Source organism: Leuciscus leuciscus (genome assembly GCF_965113295.1).
Source record: "Leuciscus leuciscus genome assembly, chromosome: 19".
NCBI classification, from domain to species: domain Eukaryota; kingdom Metazoa; phylum Chordata; class Actinopteri; order Cypriniformes; family Leuciscidae; genus Leuciscus; species Leuciscus leuciscus.
The window spans coordinates 28,881,264-28,895,178 of NC_138743.1; the positions used below are offsets into that span (position 1 = coordinate 28,881,264).

Sequence of the window (13,915 nt, forward strand, 5' to 3'; positions counted from 1 at the left end):
TTATAGGGGCACATACTTTTAAAACAAGACAATGATTATCTAGACTCCAAGTCAGTTAAGTTACAACTCTGCAATAAAGCAAGATGGAAAGCAATGCATTGACATTGACTATTGATTTATGGGCTATATTGTATTTAAAATGTTGATTGGCTGGACATACTGGTCAATATGGATGCACATCCCTCAGTAAATAATAACCATCAAGTATCAAGTATGGCTTTATTGCAATTAAAACACAGTGACATGCTATAGCAAGCCATTTAAGCTTTTTATTAATTCAGAGGATGCATTTTTTGATATCAGTAATAACATTTGTACTATTTAAAATGTGAATTCTTGATATTAATATAAAATATGTATATTTCTGATATCAGACATTACATTTTCATTAGTACTGGTTAAAGGAGGGAGGATTGTAGTGGGAGCACTGGGGTGTCAGGTGTGACTGTGTGGCAATGGCAAATGGTTTACATGGGTCATGGGTCAGGTAGTAGGGCCCCTTAACATAATTTTGCTTAGGGCCCCAGGGAGGTCAGGATCGGCTCTGACTGTTTTCAACCTAAAACGGAAAACTTTTTATGCGAGTGTGGTGCGTTGCCTACTGTATATGATTTCCACCTCTGCAGCTCATTTCCAATTGCTTAAACTGATGGAGTGACTGCCTCCCTTACTCTAGTTTTCTATCACAATGTGGTACAATTTGAAGGAGAGGGTGAAAATAATGCAATATTTTCAAATTAAAAGCAGTCTAAAATTCATACGGGTCTGTTTTGTTCCTCGGTTCTGGAAATACAATGCTAATCCATTTATCTTGCTGACCTTTGAAATCTCTTCAGGCCTCAGATGCTGTAAGCGCCGTGGCAGCTCCATCCACACCTGCAGTCATTTCACCATCATAAATGAAATCTCTGTCCTTCCAAAAATGAGCTGTCCGTGCCACAGGCCGGCTAATGGCGGCACCCCTATTACTCATCCCAGTCCCGTGTGCCTTTGAGGAAACCATCATATCTGCCAGATCCATCAGAGGAGGCATCAGCCAGCCTGTGAAATTGATCATCTGCTCAGGAGATGGGAGAGGATGGAAGAGAGGGGACACATATTTTACTGGCTCCTTTAAATACTTAATGCCATAAGGTGCCATGAGCCCGGCCGTAAAAAAAAAAAAAAAAAAAGAGGAAATGTGCAGATCCATGGCTGTGAAAGCGCTCGGACTGAAATTGCCTTTAGGTGTAGCAGCGATATGATAAGAGCATCTAAAAGGCTTTTAATAAACAATACAATATCCCTGAGTCCAGTCACGCTATCGCTCTCAATTCACCACTAAACGTGATATATAAAAGCCATAATATTGACTTTGAATTCCACAACACATTTGCATCGGAAATGGAGATGCCGGTGATCTTGAGCCATGTGGCAATGGTCAGCGAGTGACTGAGGGGAAAAGATGTTTCCTTTTCACCATGTTGATATGAATGGCTGATTATTAATGTTATTATAACAGGCACGCTGGATCCCCTGGCAAAGAAAGCACTCGGCTATCATTATTGCATCACAGTGCATGGGGATCGTAATTACTACCCAGAAACTTTTCTGCACCTTTCCAATTATACGGTACATCACGTTCTCATGGGTATTGTATAACCAGCAAGGAATGAGTATATTAAAAAGGAAAAAAATAATAAAGGAAGAACAGACAAAACACACACACACGTGCACAATACATACTGTATGAGCTGTATGAGCGTAGCTGGATGTGGTTACACCAGCATTGTGTTAAAATAATATCCTAAGCTCAATTGAAAGCATTATAATATTGATTATAATATTAATTGATTTTGTGGCTCAAATCAATTCATTTGACATAAAAGTTTGTGTATGCATATATACAAACTTTTGTAAAATGAATGGATTTGACAGCACTATTTAAAATACTGTCCATGTCGATGACTGGATCACTGCTGGGATTATTATGTTTCTAGCATGTTATAGTCAAACCACAATTTATTCAGACACCGTCAACATTTCTCACATTATCACAGTTTATTCACTATAGTTTAGAAAATGGTAATAAAATATGATAAGAACTCTGAATTATCAAATCAGTTGATATTTCGCTGGTTTTGGCTATCCTTCTGTTAGACTGTCTCACAAATGAATTAGGTTGAATAGCTGTCAGCTGTCAGTTGTTAAATGTAAGTACACAATTAGATAATACCAATTTAGGTCAACCAATTACCAAGCAATGCTTAATTTTGTTCAGTCTGTGGTGTAAAAAGTTCACATTAGCAATTAAAGAAAAAACACTTAAGCAAAACATGGTCAAAGTGTCTGAATAATTTTTGGTCCCATATTTTTTAAAATTAATTTTACTGGTAGTCCACTGTATGAAGAATTTGTGGGTATAAAATGTCACGGTATACTTTATTTTGCCATCCTCGCTTATATACTGTAAATGAACTATAGAATCCTGCACCCAGTAGTAAAAAAATATAAAAAATGATATCTGGTGTCTGAATAATTTTTGGTTTGACAGTATATGTTTAGCAACTGTTCTTCTAACCCTATTTGATGGAGTGTGTAGCTTTTCATTTCTTAAACAACCATGTAGGAAGACGTATCATGGCCATATTCCAGAATGACAATGTCAAGATTCATCCGGCTCAAATTGTGAAAGAATGGTTGGGAGGGAGTCCAGACCTTAAATTCATTGAAAATCTTTGGGATGTCCTGGAGGACACTTTACAGAGTGTTTGACTCTTGAATTGTCAATACAAGATCTTGACCAAAAAGTTATGCACCTCTTGATGGAAATAACATCACAACATTTCTATCAAGAGGTGCATTACTGTTAATCAGCTGCCTTTAGTGCAGTATATTCTAACTTTCAATGTCTTAGTGTAGTGTTGTAGAGAGAGTTGAATCTCTTGGGAACCTTTGAGCAGGTTTCACGCTGAGGTGTTTTCATTAGTGAAAGCTGACACCTGAATGCGTTCAAGTCATGTTGCGCTTGTACACCTGACAGAATGAACTCTTTACGACAGCTCCTTCGTTCATTAATGTCAAACACACAAATGTCTGCGCTCCAACACAATAAGCAGTGTCTAATGTTTCTCCTCTCTTTCTCACCTTTAGATGCCTGGCCACTAAAATATTGCATATAGACAGAAACCCACAGAACAATCTGTGGAAGACACAGACTGTGGTGTTTGATGTTTGTGAGGGAATATAGCATGGATGAGTCTTCAGTCTCTGGTAAATTGCATCAGTTTGGCACCTGGCAAATCCTAATAGAAAAATAATAGTATGAGCAAAAGAATACAGGAACTTAACTCATAGGGCCAGATTTACTAACAGCTTGGTCCTCTTTTGGCGTTAAAAAACTATTGTCAGGATTTACTAAAGACGCAGTGAAATATTAGCGCTTAAAAGGAGTGGACAGGGTTATTTTTGCGGGCTGACCTTATTGCATATGCAGAGTTTCCCTTTCAGACGCAAAATTTATGGGAAGAGAGTATATAAATGAATCATGCAAGGTGTTTTACTAGGGTTTGCGCTAGTTAATTTACTAGCACCAGAGCCATTATTTACTGAACCCAAAAAAGCATGTCTTAAACCACTCTAATTTGCACTCCTCTTGGTAGATTGCATTGGTCATTATGGAAATGATCCGAAATGATCTCTTATGTTATTTTGCCCTGTTTAGTCAATCTGCCCCTAAAAGGTATTAAAGGGATAGTTCACTTTGAAATTAAATTTTGGTATGTTTTAGCTTACCTCAAGGGCATCCAAGATGTAGGTGTCTTTTTTTCCGCAGTAGTTTCAATTTTGATATTTTTAGGTCAAACCGTTCTTGTCTGTCAGTCATATAATGCAGGTCGATGGTCACTGTCTCAAAACACAAGCACAGAGTCCAAATTAAAACAATTCCCCGTCGTCCAAATGAAACAATTCCCCATCGTAAGTACACATTGATGGCCCAAGACACGAAACGAGCGGTTTGTGTGAGAAAACGAACAGTATTTATATCGTTTTTACCTCTTGAACACAGCCGCGTCCAAATGATCTGAGAGTGCGGGCGGGTATAGATATATACACTAGATGTCGCATTGGCTACTGCGAAACCGTAGCCAATGCGACATCTAGACACCTGTTCAAGCATAGTCTATTAGTGTAGAGGACAAAGAAACTTGAGACAAACTAGAGCACTTTGGAGAATGTGAAATTAGACAGAACACACAAACAACATCCGGCTTAAAACAACAGCTGCGCAACATCTTGATTTGGCTCTCACTCAACTTGCTATCAAAAATATTCTATCAAGTCTCTTTCTTGCGCCAAATGTGTTTTTTCATTATGTGCAGATTTAGTTTCTGGAATAACCTAATAAACAGAGTGATGTCTACATTAGTTATCTAAACGAGCCGGTCAGAAAGAGAAAAGAATGGATAAATTATTTACCAGGCTATTTTATCTTGTGGAATTATACTGTATGATTATCAAGGGTTTTTAATGTAAATTGCAGGATAAGGAATTGATTATTGAAGCTTGAGCTTATCGTGCAAATGTTTTCCCAATTTTCCAATGATGTTCTACTGTGTTACTTGCGAAAAAGCTTGTCGTTTACTGAATCTTGATCCCTTTCATTTTGTTCTTTGCAAGTAGAATCTCAAATGAACTCTAAACTGGAAATGTCATGGAATCAGCTGCACTGTTGTGTTTACATCAAAAGAGCAAAACAGCCTGGTAATTCTTGATGGAAGCAAGATTAGCAGGGATTAGGAATGTGTTGTCATCAGAGAAACAGCTCTGCTCGTCCTCCCTCTGCTGAGAGCCTATGAACTTCTGCCAGAGTCTTTTAGTAACCATATATACAGCTTTGGAGACACGATGAGGTTAAGATCCCCCTTGAGTTTATAAAATAAATATCAGAGTATATGCAGAGATATAATCTTTATAAATCCATTAGGGCTTCTTTGTTTAACTCCCAAAGGGGCTGTGGCTTAATTTTCCCATGTCGGAGGCTTTGGGTAATGTCTTTTTAATGACACTATCCAGGATCCTGTCATGAGCAGGGTCATCAAACAAATCTCCCACCCTCTCTTCCTCTCGCTCTCTGTCTTGTCAATACATAATGTTAATATTCAAGTCAAAGAGCTTTAGCAGGGAAACGTATAACTCCCAAGGGTCATATTAGCTCACGTACTTCCAGTGTGTACGCTGAATCGCACAAGTAACCGGTTGGAGAACAAAAGTTACAGAATCACCAGGGCTGAGCAAAAATCTCCCTTTCAAGTGTGAATTTGAATTGGCCACACTTCCCACAGGAAGCTCAATTGGAATAACAGGAAGATAATTTTATCTTCATCAGAGTTAACATTTGAGGTATTTATTTTTCAAATAAAAAATGTAAGTCTACAACTTCACATTCAATTTAAAATTGCAATTAGGTATCTGGTTTGCTACCTTAATCAAAGATTGTATGTACAGTATACCAAGATGGTTTAATCATGAATGGGAGAAAGTGCAACGTGCATTACGGAGGAATAAGTCCCGCCTTCCAAATATAAGAGCCAATCGGCAATTGGTAAAGTCTTCACATCATTGTAGCTGCTGTTAAAAGCTCCGGTTCTCATATAAACATTAAGTGTCCTGAGATGCTTGGAACTACACATGTAAGAAATGTATGTGTCATTTCATGCTGATTTGAAATATGTTTATATGTTACTCAAATGTGTTAATAATAATGTGGAAATATGTTAAATAAATGTGAGTTTGGCATTTCCCCATTCAAGTAGATAGGAGCAGGTCTTGCATGCCTGAAATAGTTGCCAAATATGGTCGCTGAGTGAACGGATTTTCCTTGAAAGGTACTTTGCTTCAATTCAAGTTGAATTCCTGTATTTGAAAGGCAAAGGCATTCTCAATTCAATTCAGAATGGCGCATAAACCCATAAACAATAGAGTCAAGCCTCATAATTGAGAAAAACAGAAATCGAAGGAACAGACACCACTATAGAGATTGCATTATATTTCCAAAAATATATGTACAGTCTATTACAAAGGTTACAAAGCAAAAAAAAAAAAAAAAAAAAAAAGGACAAAAATGGTCTATGTAACAAGAAATCGTCTAGGTAAATGACAATAGTTTTTCAGCTAGGGAAAATACTTCTTTTTTTGACCAATGAATACTCCATACTCTTGTCACAAAAAAATAAATAATAAATCAACAATTCGTTTGTACTGTACATTTTTTCCAACCTAGAAGAGAAAAAAAAAAAAAAAATCATCTTTTAAAATGGAAACCTATTAGCTCTCTTTGGTCCTAAATGAGAAATTATGTACAACTAAAAGAGTGAGGGTGAAGATAATCAGCTGCATGTGAGATAGAAAAATATAGTGCATTTTCAATGAGCTAACTACAGAGTACTTAAGTGAAAAAGAAAGAAAGAAAAAAAAGAAACAAACAATCATAAATAAAATATACAAGTTTTACAGCTGGAACATATACAAATTGCCATCTGGCTTGTGATTACTCTGACACAATCAACAGTGCTGAACTCTTTGGAATATTCCACTTCACTTTTGTCTAGGTGGGCTCTTGACCGTCTTTCAAGAAGTCTTTAATACCCTGCTGCACCGTGAACTCAATCAATCCACAGCACAAACTGTCTTGACCGAAAAACTCCGCTACTATCAAACCAGAAAAGTTAGAAATGGCACAAAGCAGAAAAATTGACAGATTTGTCATTGACCCGTACGGTGGCCTCAATGTGGGATTGATTGAATCCAGGCGTTAATCTCAAATTGGCTCAAATTGCTGTCTCTACAGGGGCCCCGGATCCGAACGGAGAGGGTAAGGGACTGCGAGGGGCCCCCGGGAGGCCGGAGTGTGAGATCAGAGTGCTCGGGGAGGCTGATCTGAGTGACTGCAGCTACTGCTGAAGCTCAGGAGGTTTGTGCTGACCGAGAGCCTTTCCGCTTGCATTCAATTCAAAGGCCTGGCGTGGGCTCAATGCTGAGGTTAGCGAGATGGAAGGATAGCGGATCGGAGTTGGGCCTCAAACCAGGGCACAATATGATCCATGATAGACGCACACACAAACCATCTGGGTTCACAATGGAGACGGCACAGTCGATGGCTTTTTTGAAGCGCCAAACGTTAGGCTAAATCCTCCAGTGAACAGCTCCGTCTTCGCTTTCTTTCTAATCAAGAAAAATGCCACATGTTGGCACGGCTTTTGTGGTTAAAATGGCATTGGCTTCCGAAAATGATGAAAAAAAATGTTTTGTATGTTTGAAATGTGTCACATTAAGGTTTTACAGAAAAAAAGAAAAAAACATACTTTAACCCAAAAATGGTAGAATTTTATGGCAGCCCAACAAATCAAGCCTAAAAATGTACACAGTACTCCTTAAAGTATTTAACACTATTACACATAACATTTAATTGTCAACGAAACATTCAGTTGAGAGTGGAAGGCTGTTATGGCACTAAAACTTTAGCGTAAGCATCAACTTTGAGCTCAGCATAACAAAAGAGCGGAAGAAACAAACCGAAACGTTGCAGTCTAGGTGATGAGATCCTAGTATATAAATTCAACAACTCTCTTTGATCAAATTTTACAGAACTGCTGCTGATTTCCAAGCAGTATGTGAGTAAAAGTCTATACAGCACCTCAAATTATTGCTCATATTTGTCAGTCTCTCCCCAAAACAGCTGTGATCTCACCAATAATCTGAAAACCTAAAATTAAGAGCAATAGTTGACTTGGTTTAAGGCAGTATTACTCCTTTACACCACAACATTGTATGATTTTAAAGTCAGTCACCTGCTAGGAAACTGATACTAAACACAAATGAAACTGTTGCTGAAACAGAATTTGTTTCTAAATTAAAAAAGCCTAACTTTTTTTTTTTTTTTTTTTGTGTGTTTCTTTATGGAAACATGTATTTATGGTAAATAATATCAATATTAAAAAGGACACATTCAACAACAGCACTGATAAATCCATTCATGTGGTAAATATAAACTTATAAAGAATATTGCCACCGAAGTAGTTGTTCTTACATTAAAAAAACTCCATCACCAATTCTCTTTGTACTAATTCACATCTGAATTGTCACGTAGGATCATAAAATATACCTAACTGTCTGTTCGGGCTGGTATAAAACACAACCAGCCATCCTCAGGAGCTTCATGTATCCAAGCGGTGGGATATTTCTGCTTGATATAAAAGGGCAGGTCGGCCCGACTCTGCCAATGCTTCAGTCTGCTGAGAGCTTCATGTAATAGTGCTGGCTGGAGAAGACAAACCTCCTCTTGTCTACTTTCAGCCTCTGAATCTGTCTCTTTCCCTCCAGATGAGACGTTTTACCCTGTTGTCAGTTCCGTAACACAATCCGAGAAAACAAACAAGCTAACACAAATCAATCGAGTAGAAGAGTAACGTACCACATTGTCTTAATGTGGATATTACAAACCAAAGAAAAATAAATCTCTCCAAATTCACTCCTTATGAGATGGATTTGCTTATTTTTATATTCACCCATGATTTTAAAAAAAAGAAACCAGTGAAATCTCTAGCAACTATGAGCAAATCAACCTTTTGTGACGATAAAGTCCGTACAAAGCATAAAAAGCCTCTCAAACGCTCCAACTCAATGACGTGAGTTCTTTAGAGCATCCAGAGGAGCGTCCATGTAGGATTCTCTCTCTCTCTCTCTCTCTCGCATGTTTGCTTTCTCATTGTCTCTCCGTCTCTTGGTTTCCAGCACCTGTGCCAAAATCCTTCGCCAATAACAAAGGAATGATTCTGTTCTGCCAGTTCTGGAAGGTTAATCTCACCGGAAGGGTGTGGAACGTTTTTTTTTTCTTTGTTGTTGATTTATTTTTTCATATTTTTTTGCCGTGTCACACACTTTACGGTGTTTCCTGGAGAGTTCTGGTTCATCCGACCGGGAAGGGCTTTGGACCTCCATCACACTTGAATACCCGTCCCGTGAAGATGCAGCATCTGGGCTCTCATAGTCTGTATACTGCTCATGATCTTCTTCTGATGGCCCACCAAGGAGATTCCCAAACTCATTACATCCCTAAAGCAGAAACACAACGTTCATAAATCACAGCAATGGAGCATGAAGTGCCTGAGAGGTATTTCATTACCAAAGCAAAAGGAAACTGAGAAAAGGCCATATTAACTACAACACGATGAGTCAGAGTATGAGTCAAAGAGGTCTGATTAAAATTCAGTGCAATGTCAGGATCGTATTGTGAATGAGAGCTGAGGGCTGAAATTACTCCTAGAAAGATCATGCATTTCTATAGAGCGTGACAGTGTATAGGAAAGATCACAGCAAAGCGCTCTTACTCGATAGTCATTCTAGCGACAGATTCGAGCGAGCTGTAGCCGGCAGCTGTGAAGTTGTCCACGTATCTCTCCATCTTGATAGCTTCCAACCACTCACTGACCAATCGGAAAGAGGTGAAATCTGGAGTGTTCTGGTCAAGCAGTGGGCTTATGGGTCTGAGGAAAAGGAAGAGATATATATATGAGTGTTATAATGGCACAGTAACATTATTTCTTAGTACTGGTATATTCTACTGAGGAAAGATGGATATTTGGGGGGGTTGGATATTTGACTGTACATGAAGTTTCCAACTATTTGTACATTTTGTAATCTAACATCCGCAGCACAAAAATGATTGTAAGTAGTAATTATAATTTTTTTGTATTGGTATTGAGAATAATGAAATCTCAATGATATTTAGCCATCAGCTCTTATTCACAGTACAATATTGTGCCAATCCTAACGAACATGGATTTTTGTATTCACATTGTACTAATTTAGAGAACTGTTGTTTTGCATTACTTTGTAACAGGCATGATAAAGGACGGTTACGCGGGTATCTTCCCAAAGTTTTAAAGGTCATATCTTCAATGTGAGATGCAGATCCTGTTGTGATTGTAAACACACTTCCTCTGACTAATACCACACTGGAGGCTGGAGTTCCCACAAGGCTTTAAAGTTTCAAACACTCATTATGACAATTGATTTAAAGTCCTTGTTATCGAACATAAAAGCATGGAGGCTGTTTTGCTTTATTGATTCCCCGGGATTTATCTTTCATCAGTAAGCCCTAGCGGATAAATCAAATGCTGGACAGATGGAATTGTTCGCAAATTTACTTGCGAACCTATAAAAGGGCTGAAAGACATTGCAGTGAGGTGCAGGAATATAAAACATAACAACCAACTTCCACGCATCGTAAAAACAAAGCTGGTCTGTGAATGGCATCACTTTCTTTGAGCAGAAATAGATAAAGCTGGGCAGTAAAAAAAAAAAAAAAAAATTGAATGGGTGTCCTCACCGCGTACACGTTCCCATCGGCGTTTTTAAGGTGTTAGGGTTGCGGATCATTTTGTCCAAGATGCCGACGATCTGGTCAAATTTGGGTCGGTCTGCTCGGTCTTTCTGCCAGCAGTCCAACATGAGCTGATGGAGGCCAGGAGGGCAGTCCATGGGGGCGGGAAGACGATAACCCTCCTCTATAGCCTTTATGACCTGCAAGATCAAAATGAGAGATGGAAAATTAGAAAAGGTGCAAAAGAAAACCAAGTGGTTGAGAGACAGAGGTCAAAACGAGTAGCTTAGCCATTAGCATCCAGAACAGAAAGTACACAAAGCCCTGCCTGCACCTCCAGCTCTCTATTTGTATCCCTCTTTCCACTTGCTCATCCTTTAATCAGGACTCTGTAAACAGCCGCTTTACTGGATAAATCTGTTGTGGTTTACCTCCAGCATTACAAACTACAACAGAGGAAAAGCAGGCTAACCAGATGTGATTATTCTTGCACTGGTTATTGGAGGGTGCCTGAGCGCAAGGAAAGAGTACCACATGAACTGGATGTGAATGAAGCAAGCGCACTGAAAGCTGTTTGTTCAACAGCTGCTTGTCATACTATCACAAGGTTACAGTTTAAACCAAGGATGAACACATTGTTGCCTGGGTGTCTGTGCACGTCATGGTTTATGAATTGAACGGGTCCATAGAGCAATAAAACCACCTGTTGTCCTACTCACTCGGCATGCTAAGAAATGATAATAATAAGATATGTTTCTTGAGCACCAAATCAGCATCTTAGAATGATTTCAGTCAGATCAAGTGATACTGAAGACTGGATTAATGGCTGCTGAAAGTTTAACTTAGCCATCACGGGAATAAATGGCATTTTAAAACATATTATTACAATTTAAAATAACTCTACTTATATTTGAATATATCACAATATTACTGTTTTTACTTTTCGCTGTAAATGAGGCTTCTTTCAAAAACATTTAAATAATTGTACCAACCCCACACTTTTGAACATTAGTGTGTCTGTGTCTGTATGTATTCGTCAGTAAAAAATGTGGAAATACGATTATCGTACAAAACATGGGCTCACAACTAGCACCTAAATTGATAGAATTATTTAAATCTGAGTCGACTAAACTAAACATAGATTTGGCTTGTCCCCCTCGTCTACTCCCAAGGAATAGTAAAAGCAGACTGTATATTTTCCCCAAATCCTCATCTGCTATTCTCGTCGTGTCTCTCCAAACCAGGCTTGAGCTACGGAAAGAAAAGTGTCAAAACAGAAAGAGTTGAAGAAATGTAAATATTTCCTTCTTTTTTTAGCAGCCCTCAAGGAGTTGTTCGCCTCCTTCTCAAAAGGGTATAAAAACATCTGACGTTGAGGCCTGACAAGTATCAAGACTCCACTGAGGCGAATGTTCGAACGCAAAAAATAATAACATTAAAGACTGATACTAGCTATTCACTTCCATGGAGAGCTAATGTTTGCTAGGGAGCAGAGAATTATAAGTCATCATTAGTTTCACTGATAAGGGTTGTTTACCTTCTCTCAAGCTTGTGTAATTTTGACAAAGAATCTGCCTAACAGAGCATTGTACACAAGACAAGTGCCTACATACAGTGGCGGATTAACAACACTTTCCCTCATACATATCATTAGCCGTGACCATATCTGAATTTCCATCCGGTTCAACTTGAAAACCCTGCACGCATGTGATCAGAATGATGAACGGCACTTTGCTGTCCCAATTTCTTTGAGACAAAAGCTCAGCGCGCAGATCGTTCCGAAGGTTTTGCATGGCTAAGCAGATATCTTTGAATTGATTGAACTCTGCTAATGATGAATTTGGCACGCATTATCATTTCTCATTATAAAGGTTGAAAGTGTAGCAGAATACAAAAAGGAATTCTACAAGCAAAACACTCCATTCCTTTCCGCAGATCCATTAAACCTTTTTATCCTCAAAATGTATCATTAAAACAAGGTCACTCCTGACACCTGTGTTGATATCCAGCTAGAAAATTCTAAGTGTCAGGTGTGCTTAACTGTCCTGATGCTTGAATACCTACAGATTATGTTCACGTCGTAACTAAGGACTTTTAATGCAAGCCGTGGTTTTACAAGACTATAAAGTAAGCTGAACTAACAAGAGACTTCTATTTTCTGCTAAAAGTGCCTTGATGAAGTACAAAGGACATTGAAAAACTTTTAGTTTTCCAACAGCATGAAAGATGCTTGAAGGTTATCAAATATGTATGATTTTGGCATTTATCATCATTTTCTCACCAGTGTGACAACACCTGTAATACCGGTATCAACGGTGAGTTTTCCCTCTTTTCCACCTCACTTTTAAATCGCTTATGAATGCCCGTGCGGCAGTGTGCCATTTTACTTTCGCCTTCGAATTAGCGCCAATTCGGAGGCAGCATTTGCTTGAATGGTGGGTTCATTATTTTTCTTAATGAAAAACACAACAACTACAAAAGGACAACTAACCCTATTAGCACTGGGTTTAAATCCAAAATATAGCCAAATAGGACCTTTTACATTTTGCTTTGAAACCAGATCTTCCACCATCGCCTTGTCAGTCAGCTCGCCTCACTCTCGTCACGTGATAAATGAAATCTGACTCCTGCTGCTGATCTGTGCTGTGACTCTCATTTGGCTCATTTTAACTGTGGTGTCTATTCTCTAACTGAACTAAAAGATTTTTATTAATATAAAAAATCAAAACGACGGTGGGGTACGGTGCCGCGGTGGGCAAGTGAGGTAACCGGAGTGTGGTTGAACACTGTGTAACACTGGTAAAACTGACTGTTGCAGCAAGCCTGCACGCATTAATAAATGCGAATTATTGTAGAAGGAATTTAAATCATGATGATCACAGAACCTACATATGCCTTCAGTGCAGTGATGAACTGGTGAATTGATATTGGGATGATGACTGGCTAATTGACTGATGATCTGTTCAACTTATATAGGCATGATTTGAATTAATAAAACTAAAACGTTTACTGATTGCTAAACTGCATACATAAGTAAAGTTTTGTACAGTATATAATAGTTTATTACTGTAGTATATTGTTGTAGTGTAAGTAATTGTATATAATACTATAATATAATTTGTACTTTTATAATTTTATTATAATTTTATGTGTAATAATTGTATATATATATATATATATATATATATTTTTTTTTTTTATCATATTATATTATAGTATATTGTATTATGTTACATTATATTCCAAAAACAAAAACAGTAACTTACATCTTGATTGGACATGTCCCAGTAAGGTCGTTCCCCGTAGGACATGACCTCCCACATGACAATCCCGTAGCTCCAGACATCACTAGCTGATGTGAATTTACGGTACTGGATGGCTTCCATTGCTGTCCACCGAACTGGGATCTTGCCACCCTGTTTAGTAATATGTAGATTTTTAAAAATAAAAATCACATTCAGTACACTTTGCATCAACCAGAGAAGAAAATATTGTATTGATGTTCTGTAAGATTCTACCATCACAATGCACCACAAACAGTATCTATATTTG

The 13,915-nt window shown here is 38.2% G+C and overlaps 1 protein-coding gene across 2 annotated transcripts in view; it reads right to left on the reverse strand.

Annotated features, from left to right (window-relative positions):
* Positions 1–6,011: 6,011 nt before the first annotated feature.
* The window catches only part of epha7 (eph receptor A7), a 70,564-nt gene continuing 62,660 nt past the window's right edge, over positions 6,012–13,915 (reverse strand). For both annotated transcript variants that reach the window (XM_082146634.1, XM_082146633.1), the window contains exons 14-17: positions 13,630–13,779; positions 10,370–10,563; positions 9,369–9,524; positions 6,012–9,093 (exon numbers count right to left, since the gene is read on the reverse strand). In XM_082146634.1, coding sequence (XP_082002760.1) covers positions 8,979–9,093; positions 9,369–9,524; positions 10,370–10,563; positions 13,630–13,779 — 615 coding nt within the window. In that variant the 3' untranslated portion in view covers positions 6,012–8,978. The remainder of the gene's footprint in view (positions 9,094–9,368; positions 9,525–10,369; positions 10,564–13,629; positions 13,780–13,915) is intronic.